General features: G+C 43.9%; 1 protein-coding gene across 1 annotated transcript in view; it reads left to right on the forward strand.

Moving 5' to 3' along the window:
- The window catches only part of POP1 (POP1 ribonuclease P/MRP subunit), a 437,201-nt gene that overhangs the window by 346,031 nt on the left and 65,018 nt on the right, over positions 1 to 26,152 (forward strand). Inside the window, exon 13 of the mRNA XM_086966044.1 lies at positions 20,191 to 20,382. Within this exon, the coding sequence (XP_086822170.1) occupies positions 20,191 to 20,382 (192 nt within the window). The remainder of the gene's footprint in view (positions 1 to 20,190; positions 20,383 to 26,152) is intronic.

Consider the following 26,152-nt stretch of genomic DNA (forward strand, 5'->3'; position numbering starts at 1 on the left):
GAGGAGATGGACAATATGCTCCCCCTTCAGCACACTGATGAAGGACTTAACCTAAACCTACAAAATGCCAATTGGCGGGAGAGCTTCCTGAGAGTGAACTTGACTCACCACTCCATCAACGAAAGGAAGTGCCTCTTTTGCAGTAGTGTGCAAAGCGATAAAGGCATAAAATTGGACTCCTTACTGTTTAAACTAACTCCGTTTGCTGACTGAAATACTCAAGTTGCATATTTGTCAGAGCCTCTATTACCATTTAACGAGACACTCATAGCCACCTGGTCAAATCACAGCTCGACTCCTCCCGGCAGTCTTCCCGTGGCTGGGTGCCACAGACTGGACCTGATTGACCCTGAATTTCTGACAAAACCCCATAGACCTGAAAACTTTGTGGAGCAGGCTTCATCAAGTAAGGTGAATTTGAATGCCTATCTCCTCCCCCCCTCCCAAGACAAGGAATCAAAGCATATTGTATACCCTCTCAGCCAAGAAGGTCGACTATGCACCATCAAAGTACTTAGATGACACGCTTGTATGTAAGCAACTGGATTTTCTGGTGCTGTTCAGCAGTCTCTCATGGACATGCCCAATGACGGATCTAGACTTTTTGGAGAAAAAGCTGACCCTGAGCTTGAGCAATTTAAACTTAGTCATGCCACAGCCCCACACTTGGGGTTATTTTCGCCAGCTTACCAATTCCACTAGCATTGCAAGAAGAGAAGGGGGTTTTCAACAGGCACAGCTTACTGGCACTGTCTACCTTCTCATCCAAAGAAGTCGACTTTATAAGCTTTTTTGACGCAGAAGACATGATGGCAGTCAAACCCATCCACACCAGCAGGGGTAGCATTTATTTACTTCCTCCTCCATTGCTGCAGCCAACCCACGCGGATGCACAGCCCAACCGAGAGGGTACAATCCAACATTTCCTCTTCAGCTGAAAATCAGCTACAGCAGGCCAATGAGTTTTACAGATTGTTCAAAGAGGCTCTGCACTACTTTTCATTTCATCCCTGCCTTATATTTGCTCCTCTCCTGCCCCACATCAGAGTATATTTCGGCAGACCACACCCCAATCTTACTGCAGCGCGTCAACCTCCTTCTGGCTAAGTGTGTCATTGAACACGAGCCAGAATCTGAGAGGGGCAAGGAATGCTACTCTCCCTACTTTCTTGTACCAGAGGACAGAGGTCTCGTGCCTATAGTGGACCTCCAGCCACTGAATGTATTTTTGAGAATAGACAAGTTCAAAAATGCTCACTCTGGTTGAGATGCTCTTTGCTCTGGATCCTGAACACAAGATAGTGTACTTGGACTTGCAGAATGCATATTTCCATATACCCACCCTGCAGTCCCACAGATGCTACTTGTGATTAACTAATTAATTAAATAATTTGCTCAACTGCCTTTTTACCTCCCCTCTGTTCAGTGAGTTTGAGTGGGCTGAGCACTGTGGCTGTATCACTGACTCCATGGATATTTCTCAGAAGATGGCACTCTATCTTCTGTGGTGCCAGACAAACACTTATCTGACCTATGTCAGGCCTCTATTTCTTCCCCATCCAGACTTCACAGGTCTGACAAACTTGTCACTTATGCAATGGATGAGGGATATCATCTGAGGGGGGGCGGATCAAAAAGTTCTATTCTCTGATGGAGAGCCAGCTCCACCTCAGTCTTTTGGTGCTTCAGCCTTCTTACTGACAATCAGTTGTAGACTGGTGAAGGTCGACACAGTTGGCGCAAGAAGCAGGACGGTATTAGATCCTGGCCCATGTGCCTTGCGTCTTTTGAAAATGGCTGAACCATCAGCAGATGCTACTGGTAGCCAACCGCCTTTCAAGATTAAAGCCAGAGCAGATGAGCTGAGGCGGTGGAAGACCACAAATTGTGTCTTCATCCAGAGGTGGCACTAGGCATCTTAGAACAGAGGGCTCTGGCCTTATTAGATCTGTTTCCCATTGCAGAGAACAGACATTGTCAAAACCTTTACACACTAGAGTTCCCTCCTGTAAGAGACGCACTGCGTCTGTGATGGATCCAGGATTTGCAGCATGACTCTTTCTGTATTGGCATGTTATGCATTATTCTGCCATCAAGTGGTTATGTCTGGAATGGTCTCTGTTTTCGCCTTTTTGAAGTAGGTGTTGTCTTCAACCATTTGGTGGCCTGTCTCTCCTCTGTGACGTCACACGTACGCTTCAGAAGCTCCATTGCTTCATGGACATCTTCAGATTCTTTTTTCTGCGTTTGGGTCTGGATGCTATGGAGTGAGCTCTAGGATTCACTCCATAGCACACAAACTCTTTCTCTACCCCTCCTCCCACAGGACAGAACACTGCTACATAATCTATATGAATCCAGAAAGATTTATGCTGCAGAACGAAAAGGTTACTTACCTGTAGCAGTAGTTTTGCAGCTTGAAGACTCTCTGGATTCACATGCAACACTCCTGCCTCTGCTTGAAAACAAGTGCAGAAATTTGCAAAGGGAGGACAAGACAGCTTATGTCTTAAGGGAGGCGACACACAAAAAGCCTCCGGATTGAAAGAATCTGAAGAGGGGGACCATGCAATGTAGAGTATGTACTTCTGACGTCATAGTGGAGGGACAGGCCATCAAATTGTCGACGACGAAGCCCACTTAAAAAAAAAAGAGGAGAAAGTAGACCATACCGGTCTCAACCAACAGATGGCAGAATAATGCACAGCATGTGAATCCAATTCAAGCTGCAAAACTACTCCCACAGGTAAAGCATTTCTAGATCTAAAGAAAATCTGGACATCCGGGCCCAAATTATCTTGATAGGTGAATTGGGTCAGATCGGTGTGGTACCCAGATCTCTTGAGCCTGAACATTTGCTCTGCCAACATCTAACTCTTAAGAAATACCTCCTGTCTCTGCATCATGGAAGGGGCCTACACACACTTACCAAGAAGAAGCCCCATGAAGCCCTGGGGGCCATTCTACCAGGGACTAGGCTGCTACGACAGCACTGGCAAAAGAGTACCTGATCTGGACATTGCCAGGCTGCAAAGTGGGTATCAGTGCATATGTTCACCCACCACTTCTGACCTGACAGCCAGGTCTGGAGAGAGGGCTATTTTGCTTGCTTCGTCCTGCAGGATTTTCTGGTTTGAGTGTTCTTTTCAGACCGTCCATCTTTTGGCAGGTATTACTTGAGTAACCTCTTCTAAATGTGAGTATCCATCAGAAAGACAAGTTACTTATCTTAAGTAATGCTTTGTGTTGATACTCTGTCTAACTGCAGATTCTTCACTGCCCTCCCGCCTTCCTTTTCTTTAGAGTGGACATCTGCACATTGTTAAAAGGTCCCACAATAGATATCAGAATACTTTCATCAATCATTTGTTGCAAATTATCTACATCTGGGGGCACCAAAGAAGTAATCAAGAAACTGATGGCAGCACACAGGGGTGGTGCCTACATGCGGCTTTGCTCCATCACTCTGGGGTCACAAGACGCAACCGAGTGGTGCCTCCCGTACGTCACTGCTAAAAAAAATCTCCAGATCCAGTCTTGCGCCTGGGAATATTCTAAAGTAACTGTTTTCCACTATAAGGTAGGCTTTTGCTCATTACAATTGTAATGGTTATATTACCAAAAATACTCTCACCTCCCTTGTCCGCTCCGAACCTATAGTAAGACCTTGTGGACGGTGTCTGCTTGAAAGATCTCCTGTAAGTTAATTTTATTTTTCTTCTTTTTGATAATTTTGGGGGGATTTTACTGTATAATTTTCTGGCTATAAGTTTATTTTAATGCTGCTAAAAATGCTTTACATGCATTTTTTTTGCGAGAAGCCTCTCACTTGTAAGCTGCAGCTATCTTGACTGAATGTTGTGTTTTCTCTTAGGTGTTGGGCTACTTCACTGAGTAGGAGCTCATACTCTTCTCTCCTGACAGTTAATGTGGATTTTCATCCTGGGGTTTATATGAAAAGTATACCTTTCTGCCATTGAATCCCTTACTTGCTTAAGCCATAAGCTATGACTTTTATCCATTTCTTTATTAAGTGAAAAAAATATCCTATTATGACGGAAGCAGACAGGTAAAATTTAGACAAAAATATCTCTATAAAAATACTAACTAATCAACTCCAGCACTTAATGTCAGACCTGATTGCACCTGGATCAAGCTGGATTTCTTACTAAAATATAAGTGAGAAATAATCCCAAGAAAGTGTTTCAACTGATCAGTGTTGTAAATACGCAAAAGAAAGGGACCATTCTATTATCACTCAATGTTGAAAAAGCATTTGACAGGATAGCTTGGACGTTTTTGAGAGAACGTCTGAGACGTAGAAGCCGAGGTCATTGGTTTATATCTAGCGGGATAACTGCTGGATATCACAGCCCTGCTGCTATGATGCGGTCAATGGAGGGGACTCCACAGTAGTGCACATGGAGAGAGGAATGATTCAGGGGTATCCTCGGCTTTCCTTCTTTTGGCACACTGCCTAGAACCCCTGGCAAAGCAGATATAAAATTCACCAGCTATACTGGGAGTGACACCAGACAAGTAGAAATTCAAACTCTCCTTATTCACAGCTAATATAGTGCTGATCCTAACCAAACAGAAACAAAATCTGCTCCACTTATGGAAGAATTCTGAATATTTTGTACAATTGTGGTATTCAAACTCAACATGACTAATTTGAAGGCAATGAGGATAAACATTACCAAGGACGATGCAGCCTTGCTTAGAACTAATCACCATTTGCCTGGAGCCAGTGCACATTTAGGTACCTACAAATTTAGCTAGGAATGACATTAAAATGCATACACAACACTAACTTTCTTCCAATGTCAAGATAATTTCAAGAGGTGCAATTACTCCTTACCATGGCATAGCCGTATCACCCCACTAAAATGATGATCTTAGGGGGTTGTAGTCTGACGCAGAGGAAAATCGGTGCCTGAGTTCTAGCTCCATCTACTCCGGCACTGCATCATCGTCTCCGAAATGAGCCAAATACACTAAACGCACTCCAACTTCAAGGGAAAGTGCTCCGAAGCAGATGGGGAAGGCAGCACATGCTCAAAAATCGCTCCCTGACGCCTCGACTCTGGGAACAACGCGACTGAGAAACGGACTGACAGAGGCCTACAGCGTGGCCCCCACTATACCCTTAATGCAGCAAGGCTGCAACTAAAGATCTGGCGATATCACCCCGCCAGGGGGAATATCTTACCAATCTTCCAGTTGCAAGCCTCTCTATAACCGATAAGAAGTGAGTGATTCTTCCATTGCAGCAGTTTCAACAGCGATACACGCAGGCAGGCAATAATCAATGAAGGTGACCGCAACACTGTAATTGTACATATCACCCCAAAACGTCACCTGTGCTCAAGCGGGGGTTCCACAATCTTAGAAGTGGCACGATTTCAAATCACCCGCAACCTCTTCCAACTCTGTTGCAGTAGCATGACTTGAAAATGGTTTGAATGTGGTGTACAGCATCCATCCAGCCATCCAGCAATGCGGCGAGGCCACAACTAAAGAGCCAGCGACATGAGTCCCTTTCTCACTGCTCCATCAGGATTCAAGCAAGCCGGGCCGAAGACGGCTGAAATGCCAGAAACCGGTCCCCGGTAGCTTGTCTCCTTTCTGGTGAAGAATTGGCTTGGTAGTTTAGTCTGCCCTGTTCCCATGATGCACTGGGCCAGGGACAGACTGATTTGCATATAGCCAGGTTCTGAGCTGGGATGGGGCAGTGAGATAAATAACGGTGATGGATCAAGCCCTGATCTTTGGACTGGGTAAGAGTGGTCTGCTTCATTCAGACACTCTGTTCATCACCACCCCCTTTTCTGAATCGTTTTTGGCCACTATAGGTGTGGCAGGGTATACTCAGACATGAGTCCCTTTCTCACTGCTCCATCAGGATTCAAGCAAGCCGGGCCGAAGACGGCTGAAATGCCAGAAACCGGTCCCCGGTAGCTTGTCTCCTTTCTGGTGAAGAATTGGCTTGGTAGTTTAGTCTGCCCTGTTCCCATGATGCACTGGGCCAGGGACAGACTGATTTGCATATAGCCAGGTTCTGAGCTGGGATGGGGCAGTGAGATAAATAACGGTGATGGATCAAGCCCTGATCTTTGGACTGGGTAAGAGTGGTCTGCTTCATTCAGACACTCTGTTCATCACCACCCCCCTTTTCTGAATCATTCTTCCATTGCAGCAGTTTCAACAGCGATACACGCAGGCAGGCAATAATCAATGAAGGTGACCGCAACACTGTAATTGTACATATCACCCCAAAACGTCACCTGTGCTCAAGCGGGGGTTCCACAATCTTAGAAGTGGCACGATTTCAAATCACCCGCAACCTCTTCCAACTCTGTTGCAGTAGCATGACGTGAAAATGGTTTGAATGTGATGTACAGCATCCATCCAGCCATCCAGCAATGCGGCGAGGCCACAACTAAAGAGCCAGCGAGACCGCATTGACTGGAACAAAGGCCGCATAGGGCCTCCTATTGCTACCCTCCTCACAAGTACTCAATAACTAATTACGGTGGCCACAAATACATCTGTGTTGAACACGGGGGTTCTATTGCAGTTGTATGACCTGGAAAACGGGCTGTTTGGATCTAAAACATGGCCAGCCACCTTCCCTTAACGCGGTGAGCCCGCAACTAAATTTCCGAGGTGAGGTAGTTACACGAGACTCATTCTACACAAAGCCTGTGATCGCCTGCTTCCCTGGGAACAAAATGCAGTGAGTGTCTCTGCTTTATTTTGTCTGTAGGGGTTCCCTGCCCCACCTAAGAGCCCTACAGTTTATGCTGCGGCCTACCTGCATGATCCCTCCTCCCTAGGGTGACCAACTGGCATGGGTGAAAATTCAGGACGGTGAGTGTAAAAATTCAGGACAAAGGGTCAAAATTAAGGACAAAAATTCAGGACATGAGGTCAAAATTCACGACAAAACTTTGGGACAAAAGGTACATTTTACGGACACGTCGGAGGAGGTCGCGCAATAGTATAAAAGTAAGTAAATAGACAACCATTTAAGTACAAGTCAAAATAGGTTTATATTAGGTTGAGACAATTGTGCACTTCAGGGTTTTTCAGTATGCCCGCAGCGTGCTAATTTAGAAGATTCAAAACTTGCATCTTGCTCCAGTAGGTATTAGACACCAGACAAAGGTGAACCATACCTGAATACAAGTGGGGCCGCTTTTATTGTTGTTTGAAAACTACTGGATATACAAGGAACTTTGCAGTCCCCCCCCCCCCCCCTCCCTTTCCAGCCTCTCAGGGAAACACTTGATTCCCGGTCCAACCAGTCAAGCCTTGCTACCACCCTCCAATGGTGCCCCTCATCTTCACATAGACCATCTCTCATGTGTATTTAATTTCTTTTATAGTGCTACTCATCTCATGTATGTAGAGCAGGGTGTCGGAGTACGTTACATCACACACACATCATATAGAGACAATGACTCATAAAAACGTGAAAGTCAATGTATAGGAAATGTTACTTAAGATAAAGGGTGCTACAAGGTGTAATCATTCTTTTATCTATCATTCAGTCTTCACCATTCATTCTGTCCTTCCATCTATGTGCCCATCTATATCCAAACATATTCAACCATTTGCAAACCTATCCACCATATATCCTTCCATCCATCATTTCACTCATCCATCCCTCCATCCACCCTTTCACTTATCCATCCATTATTCATCCATCCACCCTTTCACCCCATCCATCCATACACTCATCCTTCCACTCTTCCATCTATTTACTTATCCATCCAGCCATTTACCCTTTCACCCATCCAGCCATCCTTTCACTTACTCAACCATCCACTCAGTCACTTATCCTTCCACCAATTCACCATTTAGTCATTCATCCTCCCTTTCTCTCTCCATCCCCCTTTCACGTATCCATCTATCCTTCCACCAACCCACCCATCTACTCATCCATTCATGAATCCATCCATTGACCCTATTACTCATCCATCCTTTCACTCATCCATCCATCCGTTCTCTCATCCATCTACCCTTTCACTTTTTCACTCATCTATCAATCCTTTTGTCCATCTACCCTCTTTCACTCACTCATCAATCCTTACATCCACCCTTTCACTCATCCATTCAATCACCCTTTCACTTATCAATTCATCAATCCACCAATTCACTCGCCCATCCACCAATTCACTCGCCCATCAGCTACCCTTTCACTCATCCATCCACCCTTTCACTCACCCATCCACCCTTTTAACCATCCATCTATCCTTCCACCCAAACATCCATCTATTTACCTTTCCTCTCATCCATCCTTCCATTCACTCACCCATCATCCTTTCTTTCATTATCTATCCATTCACCCTTTTTTTCTTCCTTTCACTAATCCATCCAGCCATTCACACATTCCTTTACTTATTTACCCACCCCCCTTTTCACATTATGAGCTGAGCCTTTGTCTGCAGAGTCGCAGATAGAGGAGGCCCATCAAGAACTTCACCTTGCTGTAGTTCCTTAAGCAAAGGGGTGGGGTGGGGGAGGGTTCACTATGCCCCTGCACATAGATAATCTGAAAACATAGAAGTCATTATTCATGCATGATGCAGAGTGCCAGGACGTGAGTTGACGGTGACATGGTGTTGTTTCCAGGGCCTTAAGTGGGGTAAAAAAACTAGGAGGTCTCTTCAAAGGGGGTCTTCGATGTAAATAAGGGCGTGGCTTAAAACACCCAGGCTAAAAATATGTGCTTAGCATAGTGTTCTGCCCGACTGGTATTATGTTGTTTCTGTCATTGCATCCAGATATATAGTGCATTGCACCTACAACAAGCCACGGCAATGGTTGTAGTTGCTTAAAATGAAAAAGAGGCAACCATGGCTGTTGAGTATAATATTGAAAACGCGTCAGTTCTCAAATGATGCGACACTGAAAGAACTATAACTCGTTATTTTTAACTTGTTTCACAGGCTTCTTTATATAAACTGTTTTCTCACGTTGCAGCATGGGCGTTTTACCATTCATCCATCTAACAGAATGTCATGCTGTACACTGAGGCAGGAGGAGGCCGCCACATGACTCATATTACCGTCCTTAGCAGGATGATAGGCTGAGTCAGCTTTGTTGGGATTCGGACTTGTGACCTTCAGATCATTTCAAGTGCCAGCAGTGAGCATGGAACTCCTTGAGCCATCTTGCATTCTCTAAGGCTGAACAAAGAGAGCAGGGCACCATCTTGGCCCCTCCGAAAACGCTAGTGGCTGGCAGCTATCCTCCAGCATCTTGGTATGGTATCAATAAAGTCGCCCGTTTGAATTAAGAGCACTCGTTGCTAACTAAAATGTACAGTTCTACTCGTGAACTGTAGTCAGCAATGACGATACTTGAGTGAGGTACAACCGCTCCATACTCAAAAGGGGCACGTTTAGATTTAGAAAGAGGAACCAATTCCCACATGGCTGTGCCAAATGTCCATTAAGTGGGGAGTTTTCCACACCCACCCACGGGTTGCCGCACTATACTGGTAACATTCTGTGCAGAATAGGAACCATTTCAATGAATTTAGCAATTCTAACTTTGTGCGACAAAATACATGTGTGTCCAGGCCGAGCTGAGATTGTATCTGCTTACAGAGCAAAGCAGGCGAAAACTCGTCCATTGGAATAAATCCCCCACCAATTTGAATATTTCAGAATTTTCGTGAAATCGTTAGAGGAGCACAGACTGCCCCATTGTCACTCTGTATGTGGCAATCAGCCGGAATACAGAATGACAATGGGCGGGGTGGGGATGCACTTGAGCTCTGGGAGGAGTGCGAGGCGCCAGCATCAAGGGGAGGTGAGGCCTCTCACAGGGAGCAGTGCTGCTCCCTGAAATGGCTAAAATTACGGACAAAAGGCGTCCGTAAAAGGGATCCTCACGGACAACGGACGTGAGGTCCCAATTACGGACGGTCCGTTAAATTTACGGACGGTTGGTCACCCTACTCCTCCCCTGGGCCTTCTCATATCGGAAACCTAAGTAGCCATGTTTACCTGCGCTACATGCAACTCCGTTTCACCAGTCCAGGAGGCTGTAACGCCACAATCAGAAGAGCGCTGCATACTATTCTGATTTTGGAGATACAGCCTCCTGGGCTGGTGAAACAGAGTTGCATGTAGCGCAGCTAAACATGGCTACTTAGGGATACTATTAAACAACAAAAGAGTGACTTGCGGCGCAAAACAATAGAAAAGGTGACATCAATAAAGTTTGCGACCTTAAAGGGGGGGGGGGGGGTGATTGATGGAAAAAACCTTTGTTTTTAAAAAGAACCCTCACTCACCAACCTAGTTGGTGACATGCTGCATCATCGGGTTCCCACCAGGGAGACCAAATATCTCCCCGGTGTGCTACAATGCCTGGTTTACAGCAGAGCGGGTTTTTTGGGACTCGTGAAGTAGTGCCCAGGATTGTGAATAGTGATTTTAAAAGATGGCAAGCTGTGCCCAGAACTGATTTTAATAAAGTGCCAGCCAGAGATCAGTAAAAACAGGTGAATCGGACACGTATTGGTTTTAAAATTGAACCAAGTGTATCCTAGTTAAAAATGTGAAAAAAAGGTCGACATGTTTCTGCTCTTAACTGCTGGTTCAGCAAAGCTTTCATCAGGACCAAAGAGCCCCCGGCGGTATGCGCACTCTAAGGCGTACTCTGACCTGGGGGATGTGTGCATGTGATCAGTAAAACTCACGGTTTTACCCGTACGGGCGCTCACAGGATTTCCAAAGGCCCTAAATCTGAAAAGAGAAAAAATACACAAACATCAAGGTATCCATGCATTCATTTTGTTCTCTCATTAACATCGTACCGAGGTGTATAGCCATCCGAAACACTTTACTTGAGGGTCACACACGCAATACTCCATTAACACCCAGCTGGGCCCATTCATATAAAGTATGACACTGGGGGTTCAGGCTCTTGTAACGTCATTACGCCAGAGTTTTTTACATCTGAAATACATGCATTTAAACGTGCATTTTATTTGCGTTCCAATGATTTCCCTCATCTGTTGCATCAGTTACATTAAACCGTGTCCCTCATATGAGGCGTAAAATCAAAAGTGCTATCCCCGTACAAATAGATTTACGCCACACACCTCTTGAAAAAGAAATGTATGGACACCGTAGCATGGAAGAAAGTTGCTGTCAATGTAAAACGCTTACATGAACACTATATTGGCTTTACTTCATAGGATCCGCGGCAGGGGTATTTTTCACGCCGAGGTGATCTTAACAAAAAATAAAGTAAAAGCAAACACTGCGTGTTATTGAAATAGGATATAGGCGTGTCGTCGCACACTCACAGTTCAGGCCATGAGGAGAGGCTCCAGAACTTCTACACTCGTTCGGTAAAAGTACACTTACTTATGGCCTAGCGACAGCCCTCCCGTAACCTGCTCCGTTCACGTCCGCAGCCCGAATATTACTGAACGGGCGGGATGCGAAAGCAAAAGTATGGGCAAAAGGTCACATGACTGTTACGCCGTAAACACAGCGGCGTGACGTGTATATTAGGTTTAAAGGGCTAGTACGTATTTCGTGTCTGGAAACTTTATTGGCAACTGTACAAAGTGCAAATAATGCGCATTACAGTGTATTAAGGAATGTAAATCACAATACACCGTGCTTATTGGAATTGGCAATGAAGGGCAGATTCTTACAAAGCACCATGGTCTATACTCATAGTGACGCTGGGAGCATCAGTGTGTTCTTCCTATAAGAAAGTAGAATAAAGGAGTTGATTTTACAGAAACCCTTAACCATGCTAAAGAGTGTTTACTTCATGTAACAGGGCGTAACTAAAGACCGGTGGAAAATCTCCCATACGCGGAACAGACCTCAATTTCATAAAACATGAAGGAGGATGTTTTTGTGGTGCTGCAAACTATCAAATGGGTCAGCGTCGCATCACAGTACCCCATGGGATATCATTTTTTAAGCCCAGATTGATGGGTAGATAGGGGATATATCCATTGCTGATCCTTTTCAAAAAGTACCCTTTGTGATCCCGCATTCAGATGGAGTTGTTCAATTATGGTCCATCAAATGTCATTGGGGGTGTGGTTAGTTTGCAAAAAATGTGCCGTCAGTTTAGCGGTGTTTTTTTGACATCTTCTATTACTGCGATGTTCGCAGATACGTTGTTTGATTAGTCTTGTGGTCATTCCCACGTACTTCAGTCCGCAGGGGCAGGTGATCAAATACACAACGTTGCATGAGTTGCAGTCTGTGTGCCTGCGTTGTAGCAATTGTTTGCCTGGTTCCAAATTCAGGAATTTAGTGGTGGTGGTTAGGTGACACACACTGCAGCCACTGCAGGGAAAATGTCCAGTAACCGAGGGCAGACCCCAGGAGTTCAATACAGTCTGTTCCTCTTCTCTTCGTTGGTTCTTAGGGCGTGTATGTTCCAGAGAATCTTTCAAGCTCCTCGCCACGTTTGTAAGAAAAAAATGGTTTATCCCAGTCATGTTTGTTGCTTTTTAGAATATTCCAGTGCTTGTTGATGCAGCGACTCACGGCAATTAAAATAGGGTTATAGGTGGTGACACACGTCAGTGGAGTGCTCTCAAGAGGGTCTTTAGGTTTGACCTCCAATAGGGCGTCTCTGTGCTGATTCCTGGCCCTTTTGCAACTTTTTTTCAAGATTCGGTCGAGGTATCCTCGTTTATGTAGTTTGTTGGGTAGGTCTTGTGATAGTCCAGGAGGTTGTAACTCCACAATCAGAATAGCGCTGCATACTATGCAGCGCTATTCTGATTGTAGAGATACAGCCTCCTGGACTGGTGGAACAGAGTTGCATGTAGCACAGCTAAACATGGCTACTTAGGGCTACTATTAAACAACAAAAGAGTGACTTGCGGCGCAAAACAATAGAAAAGGTGACATCAATAAAGTTTGCGACCTTAAAGGGGGGGTGATTGATGGAAAAACCTTTGTTTTTAAAAGGAACCCTCACTCACCAACATAGTTGGTGACATGCTTCATCATCGGGTTCCCACCAGAAAGACCGAATATCTCCCCGGTGTGCTACAATGCCTGGTTTACAGCGGAGCGTTTTTTTTTGGGACTCGTGAAGTAGTGCCCAGGATTATGAATAGTGATTTTAAAAGATGGCAAGCTGTGCCCAGAACTGATTTTAATAAAGGGCCAGCCGGCGATCGTTAAAAACAGGTGAATCGGACACGTATTGGTTTTAAAATTGAACCAAATGTATCCTAGTTAAAAATGTGAAAAAAAGGTCGACATGTTTCTGCTCTTAACTGCTGGTTCAGCAAAGCTTTCATCAGGACCAAAGAGCCCCCGGCGGTATGCGCACTCTAAGGCGTACCCTGTCCTGGGGGATGTGTGCATGTGATCAGTAAAACTCACGTTTTACCCGTATGGGTGCTCACAGGATTTCCAATGGCCCTAAATCTGAAAAGAGAAAAAATACACAAACATCAAGTTATCCATGCATTCATGTTGTTCTCTCATTAACATCGTACCGAGGTGTATAGCCATCCGAAACCCTTTACTTGAGGGTCTCACACGCAATACTCCATTAACACCCAGCTGTGCCCAGTCATATAAAATATGACACTTGTGGTTCAGGCTCTTGTAACATGATTACTCCAGAGTTTTTTACATCTGAAATACATGCATTTAAACGTGCATTTTATTTGCGTTTCACCAGTTACATTAAACCGTGCCCCTCATATGAGGCGTAAAATCAATGGTGCTATCCCCGTACAAATAGAATTACGCCACACACATCTTGAAGAAGAAATGTATGGACACCGTAGCATGGAAGAAAGTTGGTGTCAATGTAAAACGCTTACATGAAGACTATATTGGCTTTACTTCATGGGATCCGTGGCAGGGGTATTTTTCACGCCGAGGTGATCTTAACAAAAAATAAAGTAAAAGCAAACACTCCGTGTAATTGAAATAGGATATAAGCATGTCGTCGCACACTCAGAGTTTGGGCCACGAGGAGAGGCCCGGAACTTCTACACTCGTCCGGTAAAAGTACACTTACTTATGACCTGGCGACAGCCCTCCCGTAACCTGCTCCGTTCACGTCAGCGGCCCGAATATTACTGATCGGGCAGGATGCGGAAGCAAACGTACGGGCAAAAGGTCATGTGACTGTTACGCCTTAAACACAGCGGCGTGACGTGTATATTAGGTTTAAAGGGCTAGTGCGTATTTCGTGTCTTGAAACTTTATTGGCAACTGAACAGAGTGCAAATAATGCGCATTACAGTGTATTAAAGAATATAAATCTGTCATGTCAGAAGTACGTGGGAATGACCACGAGACGAATCAAACAACGTATCTGCGAACATCGCAGTAATATAAGATGTCAAAAAAACACCACTAAACTGACGCCACATTTTATGCAAACTAACCACACCCCCAATGACATTAGATGGACCATTATTGAACAACTCTATCTGAATGCGGGATCACAAGGGGTACTTTTTGAAAAGGAACAGCGATGGATATATCGCCTATCTACCCATCAATCTGGGCTTAACAATATCCCATGGGGTACTGTGATGCGACATTGACCCATTTGATAGTTTGCAGCACCACAAAAACATCCTCTGTGATGATTTATGAAATTGAGGTCTGTTCCGCGTATGGGAGATTTTCCACTGGTCTTTAGTTACGCCCTGTTACATGAAGTAAACACTCTTTAGCATGGTTAATGGTTTCTGTAAAATCAACTCCTTTATTATATTTTCTTATAGGAAGGACACTCTGATACCCCCAGCGTCACTATGAGTATAGACCAATGTGCTTTGTAAGAATCTGCCCTTCATTGCCAATTCCAATAAGCACGGTGTATTGTGATTTACATTCCTTAATACACTGTAATCTGCATTATTTGCACTCTGTTCAGTTGCCAATAAAGTTTCCACACACGAAATACGCACTAGCCCTTTAAACCTAATATACACGTCACGCCTCTGTGTTTACGGCGTAACAGTCACGTGACCTTTTGCCCGTACTTTTGCCTCCGCATCCCGTCCGTTCAGTAATATTCGGGCGCAGACGTGAACGGAGCAGGTTACGGGAGGGCTATCGCCAGGTCATAAGTAAGTGTACTTTTACCGGACTAGTGGAGAAGTTCCGGAGCCTCTCCTCATGGCCCGAACTCTGAATGTGCGACGACACGCCTATATCCTATTTCAATAACACGCAGTGTTTGCTTTTACTTTATTTTTTGTTAAGATCACCTGGGCGTGAAAAATACCACTGCAGCGGATCCCATGAAGTAAAGCCAATATAGTCTTCATGTAAGCGTTTTACATTGACACCAACTTTCTTCCATGCTACGGTGTCCATACATTTCTTTTTCAAGAGGTGTGTGGCGTAATTCTATTTGTACGTGGATAGCACTATTGATTTTACGCCTCATATGAGGGGCACGGTTTAATGTAACTGGTGCAACCGATTAGGGAAATCATTGAAACGCAAATAAAATGCACGTTTAAATGCATGTATTTCAGATGTAAAAAACTCAGCCGTAATCACCTTACAAGGCGCTGAACTTCCAGTGTCATATTTTATATGAATGGGCACAGCTGGGTGTTAATGGAGTATTGCGTGTGTGACCCTCAAGTAAAGGGTTTCAGATGGTTATACACCTCGGTACGATGTTAATGAGAGAACAACATGAATGCATGGATACCTTGATGTTTGTGTATTTTTTCTCTTCCAGATTTAGGGCCCTTGGAAATCCAATGAGCGCCCGTACGGGTAAAACCGTGAGTTTTACCGATCACATACACACATCCCCCAGGTCAGGGTACGCCTTAGAGTGCGTATACCGCCGGGGGCTCTTTGGTCCTGATGAAAGCTTTGCTGAACCAGCAGTTAAGAGCAGAAACATGTCGACCTTTTTTTCACATTTTTAACTAGGATACATTTGGTTCAATTTTAAAACCAATACGTGTTCGATTCACCTGTTTTTATCGATCGCCGGCTGGCCCTTTATTAAAATCAGGTCTGGGCACAGCTTGCCATCTTTTAAAATCACTATTCACAATCCTGGGCACTACTTCACAAGTCCCAAAAAAAAACGCTCCGCTATAAACCAGGCTTTCACCGGGGAGACATTCAGTCTCCCTGGTGGGAACCCGATGATGAAGCATGTCACCAACTAGGTTGGTGAGTGAGGGTTGTTTTTAAAAACAACGTTTTTTCCCATCAATCACACCCCCCCCCCTTTTAGGTCGCAAACTTCATTGATGTCACCTTTTCTATTGTTTTGCGCTGCAAGTCACTCTTTTGTTGTTTAATAGTGTCTACGAGGGAAAGAGGAGTGACCCCTAGCCCTACCTCTCCTGTTGTTGAAATATACTTAGGGATAAGCTACATGCCTGTGCCAGCAACCTTAACCATACGCGACCCTCTGTAACTGACATGTAGGGCACGACTTCACAACATGAGCAGAGTGAAGGAACTTGAGAGGTCCCCACCACCATATATGACAAGTATTCTCTACACATTACTATATTCCACGTTCCTGAATAGGCATTCATTTAAACATCTGTGAGAAGTGCCCCACTACTCCAGTTGGCGACAGAGGAGGTGTACTCACATCATCCATGAAACTAAAGGCACATCTTACTGACCACCCACCGAGCTTGGTCATCTCCCACTTCACGCTACTTCAAATCAGATTGTTCCAAACAGCTAAAGCTTCAAGATGGCTGAGAAAAATCAAAAATAGGTACAAAAAGAACAAAGCCAAAGTCTCCAGCTCCCGAAACGCCTATTAAAAACAAAACTGAATTTAAGGAAACAATGGACACCTTTCTTCAAAAGCTTTCCAATGTCTTACAACTTGTCCAAACAACCAGAATCAGCATGGACATCATGCAGCAAAATGTGGCAGGTATGAAACTCGGATATCAAACAATTTACTGAAGAGCTATCTGCAGCAGATCAGCGCATCAGCAACCTTGAAGAAAAATCTCCCTGCGCAAAAAATTCATATGCTCGCTGCATAAAATTTCAATATAGGTGCAATCACCGTACTTGGGGTTGATCCAGGCTTCCCCACTTTACCAAATTGTGCGTCCCTGGGCAATTGTTTATGTTCACTTTCCATTCTTTTTCTTCGTTAACATATATGAGGACATCAAAATACAAGACTTGTGTCATGTGATGTACAAAACCTTTTTTTGTGTTTAATTTAATAAAGTATAATGTTGTTCATGTATAGTAATAACCCAGGCCACCCAAAGAGTGCTTCTAATTCATGTTCACTATCACTTAATCTTAACGCACTGGTATAATCTGATGTACTAAAGTGAAACGGTTCTGCACGTTAATGAAATACAATTTTAAGGGACTTTAGCATATTTTTTGCACTTTTGCTGCAAGATGTCTTATAGATGTTCCTAAAGTTAAGCAGAGCAGGACTCCCTAGTTACTTCCTTTCTTTAACATCAATTAACCTTTAAATAAATACTTGCCTGTTTAGTTAACATTTTTTAAGGTTTAGTGCTGAGTCGAGTAAACAGCAGCCCAGTGCGGCAGTGGACCAGGGGCGCATGTAAAGGTCATGAGGGCTTCATGTGGCCCTTAAGCCGTACTTTAAGTATTACTGATCTACCCCATCAGGCATTGACTTGCCAAAATTGTGGGCTTTCCCATTCACTAAAACAATCACACCAAATCTTGTTCAGACCACACTACACATGCTACACAGAGCCTGTTGGACCCCACGCAGCATGGCTGCACTGGGTCTGATGGACCAAGACACCTGCTGGAATTGTAACTCTGAAAATGTCACAAGATGTATGGCTGTCCTTTGCTGAACTCTTTTTGGACTAAAATCCACTACACTATTGACAACATCTTTCATACTAAACTCCCTAGGAAATTTTTGTTTTTCGTTTGTGGTGCTTTCCAATCCCTCACACACGACTGGACTACAACAGGATGACTTACTCCTGATAGACTTAATGTTTACCCTGGCCCACAAAACCATCCTGTCATCTTGGAAATCACTAGGGAATTCCTCCAAGAATACTTGGTGGGAGTGGATGAGATACATTGGGGCACGCATTCCATACTGTCTACCAAGTGTCCCTGGATCTCAGCTAATAAAGATTTATGGAATAGCCTAGACAGATACATCGAGCTGATCAATCCTCCCTGACTCACTACGATATACTGCTATATGTCATCACTACCAACAGCCCACTACGCTGACTTGCAACCAATATTTTGGTGCCTTCTAACATAGACTTGTGGACGCAGCTTATTTAGGCTCGACTGGTCCTTTACATTAACCACCTATTAACTTTTGCAACCTTCCTCCCACTCTTTTGTATTTCTAGTTCTTTGATTTTCTTCTATCTCCCTCTCCTTTCTTTTTTGTCCTCTTTTATTTTCTCACCACACGGTTGAGCAACTTAGAAATGTATGCTTTAGCGTGATCTCTGATCCATGTTTATCAGTTTTTATATTACCCATGTGTAAATACCTTGCTGCCCTACTGTTTACAATGTATACAATTCATGTATGTATGCCAACCGCTGTTTTGCACCACAATCTTTAATTAAAACTTTTTGAAATTAAAAATTTTCTAATGATCTTACCCAAGGTACTATTTCTCTCCTGACTGGAGGTGGAAAACGAGAGTAGCACCCAAGTCTTGAATTGGTCACTAGATGGAAGAATATTGGGGGATTCCCAATTTTCAAGTTTACGATCATCCACTCACTTAAGCTGCCGTCTAGAATGACTGAAAGCCGAAATAGAGCAACATTGGTGTTTTAAAGACCACTTTCCTAGCAGAGAGCCCACTATAGTAAGTCCCCATGAATGGGACCAAAATATAAGCATCAGAATATCTCGGTATCCTATCATTAAGGCCGCTCTCTAAATATGGCATAATGTGAGTGGACTGTAAGACGATCACCTGTCACCATACACACCATTGTTTGGAAATCCTTAATTTTGGGCCTGTGCTGGATAGGGACCGTTGTTCAATGGCAACAGGCCAGATGCATCATAATTACAGACCTTTTTAAAAACTGAGAGATACATTAATTTGAATAACATATAATACAGTATTGCCCAGCGAATCCAAAAGATTTAGCTATATCCAAATCAGACCCTGGATCATGTAAAGAGAATTACAAATTGCTACTACACGTCCACTCACTGAATTTGAAAACTGTTACTGAAATGGTCAGAAGATACACACTTAATATCCAAAATGTATAGGTTTCGTGATGAAGGAACATCGATGTCTAAGAAGGCTTCCCAGTCTAGTTGGATAAAGTCATAGGAATTGAATGCACTGTAGAGCAGTAGGAGACACTAAACTGAAATGCTTATAGGGAGATCAAGCATGTACAAGGGAGCAGGTAGCAAAATACTCTTCCGGTTGCAGTAAACATTTTGCTGCATAGAAGGTGCCAATAAGGAACACTCCAAGTGCTGCTGGAGAAATTGCCAGTAAGAAGGAACGATAATGCCCATGTTAAGAGATGTTGGAACATATTGGGGAGATGTGATAAAAGTGATAGAGGCAATACTTATGCAAATCCCTAGGGCTCCAGCCAGCACAATTTAGCATGGATGCCTGGGTAAAATGTGGTAGACAGGAGTGTAACTAGGCTGATGGATTCTTTGTCGTCTTCAAAACAAATTACGCTGAAGAGTTTAGAGCCAACAAACATACCTACACTGAAAGATTGGTATGGGAAAGAGTGATATATAATAGGTATGGCTAAGATTTAGCATTTCATACAGGGGGAAGAACATATCGTTCTGAACCGGTGGTGGCCAATAACGTTGCCAGAGACTACAGGGCATTGGTTAGTTGAAAGACATTAAGGGCCATTCAGATAGCACTAAATTCAGCTTAAGAAGGAGAAATTGTAAAGGTCGACCCAAGACTTTTTTTTTTATAATTGGAAGACGAGTTTCACTTTAAGAGACACATCGGGGAGGGGGGAGGGATGTAATAGAAAGTTATTTGTCATTGTCCAAAAATCAGTATAACATTGTGTGAAAAGCACCACATTCCGTGGGGTAAGTTTAACTGGAGCGCCTTATTATGTTTTATTAAGAATAATAGAATGATAAAACAAGCCTACTTGGAATTTAATGCTTGCATGTTCAAATTAATCTTATTTGATCATTCCAGAAAATCAATCGTTTGAGGAGAGAGCTCTTGGTTCCGGGGTCGAGGCTTGAGCTGGGTCCCTCGGAGTCCAAGGTTCCAGTCCTCCTAATTCAACAGCCAGGAAAAGTGACTGGAGAAGAGCGCAGGGGATGGGGAGCTGGCTGGGACATCTGTCTGCCTAAAGGCTGGGGCATGGCATTCTGGATTTCTTTTGTAAGTCAGTGGCTTTTTTCACATGCATTTTATTGATGAGAAAGAAATATATATATTACAAATTGTTCTGATTTTTAGGGGGCACAGTCTGCTCTCTAATTTTGTTTGGAAAATACCCATGTGAATATTAGCCAAACTTAAGTGCTTAAAAAATAAGAGTGTATTTTGTTAATTTCATTTTGTATGTTCTATTTACTCTTCGTCTTGGCTACCTTACTACTCTCCTAACATCCTCCTTGAATTATAAGCGCTTGAAATCTGCCCTTGTCAGGATATGGAAGTTATATACATATAACAAAATAACTGACCCTGATTTGCAAGATTTCATGAAACTTATAATTAATTTTTGGAATTTGCAAATGTCTTCCTCATTCCCTGTCACCGCTGCTCCTACCCCCAGAGAGAGTCCAACCTGCTCCCTGTAGCACATGTTGGCAATGAAAATGGCGCAACCCAGACAGCGCCTTCTGAGTCATCCCCACTGTGGGCCAGGAGGACACCCCTGTCTTCTCTAAATGAGTCTTTTGGCAGAGACTCTCGTAGGATATGCAGAAAGAAAAGTTCATCAAGTTCTTTTCTGAATGTGTTTTGCTCCATTTCAAGAAAATAAGACCTGAGAGGGACTTAAAAATAGAAAATGATTTGGTGCAACCGCACTAACGGGCTTTCCAAAGTCAGTAAAACGAATGTGTCTTTCATAGCAAATGTCAGAATGAATCAGCAGGAAAAGAAGTGAAGCATAATTGTACACGAATGACGCCAGATTTAGTGATCTGCAGAATGCCAGAGGGGAGCCCTTGTTGAGACTTCATGTTGGGTTTCAAAGTTAGCAGCTTGTAAAGAGGAAAACATTGTCTTTTTCTGACTCTCTGGAACTGTGACAGTAACCCGATTTCATAGATCAGTTGTTGGAGCAGGACACTCAGTTGAGAACAGTTAGTAAAAGTGGCACCTGTTCAGTTTACAAGATTTGAGGGCCTTTGGAGCCTGTCTCGCTGTTGGAAACCCACTGGTTTCCATCTACTTTCCTCAAGCTTGTGACAACGTGGTGTCTTCTGCCAGTGCGAGTGGTGGATGCTAACGTTTAAAATCTGGGTTGTAAAGAATGTCTCCAAATTGTACCTACAGACCCAACCTATTTCACTGAAATGTTGTAGTATGGGTCCACCCTGTAAGAACATATCGAAACTATGGGGCCAACTGGTGCATTTTACAGCTTAACTTGCAAATACATTTGCCAAAATAATTTATGGTTTACAGGCGTTTATGAAAAGACATTCATTAAATATTCTAATACTGTTTACAAGCAAACCTGACCCTCCCTAGCATATTTAGCGGTCAACAGGCAATTTCGTAATTACTATGGGGTTGATGTATGGGTCAGTCAATCAATCCGGTTTCTTGTTAGACGTGACTACTCACCAGTTCGGGTCTCAAGGCCCTGGGGGGGTTGGGGGAGGGGGATCTTTAGTTCAGTCGAAGAGCCAGGTCTTGAGCTTCTTCCTGAATTGAGACAGCAACAGTGATTGCCTTAGATGCAGAGGCAGGGAGTTCCAGTCCTTCACGTCGATGAGTGAACCATCTACCTAGTAACTGGTAAAGAACTTCATTCAGGTCACTCTCCCATCCCCTGGTACTTGCTCTCCCACTATAATTAACACTAGCTTGGGAATGTTGGCAGTTTCTCCCCACACTCCATGGGTGTAGTAGCTTGCTTTTTATGTCTAAAGGATGTCATGGTTAGTTGCGTGATACCGCAAGGATTAACCAAACTGTCAAGTTTCAACTTCTGAAGTGGCGGTTCCTTCTCCAGGTGTATCACTTACTTATTTCTCTAGACTAGCTTGGTTTGTGGTTGCCAGTGTCTTCTACATGTCACACAGGTTTGGATGTAACTTAGTATGAACCCTGATTGGTGAGGTTCTTGTGGGAGCATTTACTCCCCTCTTGCACTGTCCATTCAAAGTATGTTAGTGGCTTCCTTCTTCATAGTGAGCAAGGTTCTAATTTGGGTAGCTCTACTAGAGTGGCATTCTTTTGCACCTTAAAGAGAAGGTCACCTCCATGATGTTGTGTAGTTTTGTAAGTGTGGTTTGGGACATACCGGGAATAATGAGATGTTGTGCCCTCTGAAACCTAGATTTGTTTCTTCTTTGCACTGGGAAGGATCTACTTTACCATCTTGAAGTAGTGAACACTAGTTAGGACATCTAGGACAAGGCCCTTCTTTATTAGACTGTGGATAATCTGTGGTTCCAGTCCGGCACAGGTTCACATGGCTCCAGTCACTTAGGTAGTTCCGCAAAGAGCGCTGTCACATGTTGCTCCAGGTCCACATTTGCGATTGACAAGGGTATAGCTTTCACGCAAACGTTTCTCTTGAGCAGATTTTACTTTCTTGTTCCAATCCTTAAGCACATACTCAATAAAGGTCTAACTCTGACTCGATTCACACTGTATGTGATGATGCTATTAATGCCCAACGATGACTTGGGACCTCAGCTTGTCATAAGCTTCAGGTTTTATCATCCACTAGTTCTTCTGGGATGTGTTGTCTTTGATATGGAATAATATGGGTCAGCAGGAATATTTCCCAGTTGCATAATTTCCTTGATGTTGTGTGTGTGCCAATCTGTGTGCTTATAGGACTTTATAGTGAGTTTATGCAAATGGTTGCACTTCTGTTTAGGACATAATGGTAGATTAACACTCTTTCCAGTGGGCTGCTTCAGGTTCTGGTGCCAATCCTGTAGTTGTTTGAGAGCCACTCAGAGGCCCCCATTGAAACTTCACTGCTCGGGAACTTGCGCATAGCGCTGGCTCCTCTGTAGTGAATAGCTCATCCACTGTGGTGCCAACTCTTCTGGGCGTTTCCCAGTCTTTAAGGTAAGGCAGAACTGGTCAAAGGGCTGGATCTGTGAGTGCAAGATGGCCAGTCCCTTGGGGCCAGGACCACAGAGATGGCAGTGAAAGTCAGCACCACCCCTATGTACTGTTGGACATATTCTAGATTCAGTTAAGAACACAAAAACAACCAGCTTTAGCAATCTGGTGGTCAGTCTATAGTGGAACAGAGCCACAGTGGTTGAAAATAAGTTGCCTGAAAAACCCTGTCCTGTGTGACCTTTTTGTGGGATGACTATTGTGCTTCAGCATTCCCCTGTATAATAATGCGTATACGTGGCCTAGCATGACCAAGTCTTGGACTCATCTGCACATCTGCCAAAAGCCAGCGCCCCTTCCCTTATTTACTTCCTCCTTGGCTTCTTTCCAATGTCTTCTCTCCTCCCAAGAGTGTAAATGTGTGGCATGTCTCTTCTGGACTCCAGGATTCAGGCACTGATTTAAGTTCCAATATTAGCAAAAAGGTTTAATCTTGAAGCAGAAAAGGTGTGCCTCCTGCATGCTAACTTCCCCTAGTCCCAAACCTTTTTGTGTCCTGGGTTTTGAAAAATGTGATTTCTACAAAGTATATATTCCTCTTGGAGATCTCCTCTGGCATTACATCAAGGTATTCAACACCATTATTTGATAAGTGTTTAATGGGGCTCCTTTTTAGCTACTACTTTGAAGGTCTGATATTTTCTTTCAGATCATCTTTGTAGGTCTATGAAACTAGTAAGTAAGCCCCCGGCTCCATTTGATCTGTTCTTTGCAGAGAGACCTTCGTTTGAAATGGACAAGGCATTTTTGAACGAAGCACTCATCACTTTACTGTGCTTAGTGACATTAAAGGTGATGGATCCTGAGAGGATCACATGACCTACCAGCAGTCTGTCATGAAGTGAGGCCAGATTCTAGCTTTGTTCTTGTTATCTGTACTAGTGTGCATTGGACTAAAGGATATATCAAATGCTTCCCAGACTGTTCTCTACTGAGCTCTACAATTGGTTTCTAGAGTAGCTGCCTCTCTATCAGAGCCTTACTGTGAGCAGTGGAGCAAGTTTTAGTTTCGATTTGGATGTGTTCCACCTGCCTTCTCACCTTGGATCTCATACCAGTCAACCATTACTGTTGTTTGTGAGGCTATACAAAAGATTGAGTAAGCGTCCTCCACTTCAAGAGTAATTGTTACACGGTGAACAAGAACTTCACCCAAGTGTTGGGATGGAAATGTCCCATACATGACTTTAAGCATGTACCAGTGCCCTCTCGGTGAGTAACTGTGACTGAACCTCTGATGTTTTGACTAATTTGTTTTCTGATTGTACATTGCAATTGTGTGTAAGATGAGGGCCCGGAGTTTCTCAAATTGCGACCCAGAATGCATCTCTGTGGCCTGGAGGGGCACCCCAGTTGCACTGTCCTTGCGCTTACTATGTGGTAGTGGGCTGAACAGTGGCCGCAGCAAACTATCAGTATGGGCGGACTGGTCATTTTACACCTAACCTGCACAGGGAGAATTGCCTAATTGCCTTCCTCTCTTCATTAGTGTGCCAGTCCCTTGCAGACAGGTCCTTCTCTGCATCCAGTTGTGTGTTGCCTGTGTGTATTCAGTGTGTTTGTGTCTGAATGAGTAAAGACGTGTGTGCCATGATTGTCTGTGGAGACTGTGAAATCCATGTGGATATCCTTTGTGGAGATGGTGCACAAAATGGAGGATGAAGGTAGTCTACCAGATGAGCACTGTATATTAGAGGACTCCATTAATGCATTATTGAAGCCCTAGTGACAAGCCAGTGTGTGGGAGGACTGGTGACAGCTGTCCCAATATCAAGTTAAAAGGCGTAGAGTGGAATTAATTCTCCTCTTTTTGTGCCTGTATTTTGGGTTTCTCTGAGCTACAGAGAGACTACCAACCCCACCACTACTTCCCACTGACACCTGAAGACTAAGGCTGTGGCTGGCCTATCTGATAGGAATAATCAAAAGGAGCAGAACCACCTGAGACCAGTCCCCAGAACTGTCTGGTGATTCCACGGTCCCTGTCTGGAAACATAGTATTATTAAAATGGAGCTGAAACACCAAGGCAGTGTTCAAGAACTTCTCACTGACTGGTGCCAAGGCAACACCACTGAAGGGTGATGGACCAGTGTCTCAACCAAGAGACACTTCCTAGCCAGGTGAGTGAACATCAAGGATTCGTGCCAAAAGCACTGGGGATCTGCGCTAGGAGAAGGAGCCTGCCCTTTCTTGCTGCAAAAAAGGCACTGTAGGTGCTTATGCAGAAGGAGAGGAAGGGAGATGCTAGCCCAGCTGCCTGGGTAAAGAGGAAGGACTGAACAAGTTCAAAAAGCGATGGCCAAATAAGTTTAGCGAGTAACACTTGCACTGGAAACCCAGGGTGTGAGTGACAGGACCCATACTTGCTAAGTATGCGTTCCTGGCTGCTACCACTTTGGCCTTGAGATTGTCTTGGCCCTCATCCATGGCCTAGAATAGTTCGGCGGGATGCCAATGTGGAGTTAAACTGTGTACACCCACTACTCTGAGAGGCAAGTGCTGAAGGTCTGTACTTGGTGCTCAGTTTTGGGATCTCAGGACATCAGAGGTAAGTCTCACAATTGAGACCAAGTAACCACTGCATGCCAAAACTGATTCCATGACCAATGTAAACCACATAATTGCATTAGATTTTATTATGTTTCTATTCTGATCAACCTGTTGAATAATAATTCATCTGTTTACTTTGTGTATTATTGAGTACCAAGTGGGTATTCAAAGAACCTGTGGGTGTGGCAGCTAGGTGGTAGATATGTGACTATGTGCTTCATCATAAGTGCAATTATTACTTATTAGAACTACAGTTTCTAATCAATACTTCTTCCC

Source organism: Lissotriton vulgaris, chromosome 4_1 (genome assembly GCF_964263255.1).
Source record: "Lissotriton vulgaris chromosome 4_1, aLisVul1.2, whole genome shotgun sequence".
In the NCBI taxonomy this organism is placed as follows: domain Eukaryota; kingdom Metazoa; phylum Chordata; class Amphibia; order Caudata; family Salamandridae; genus Lissotriton; species Lissotriton vulgaris.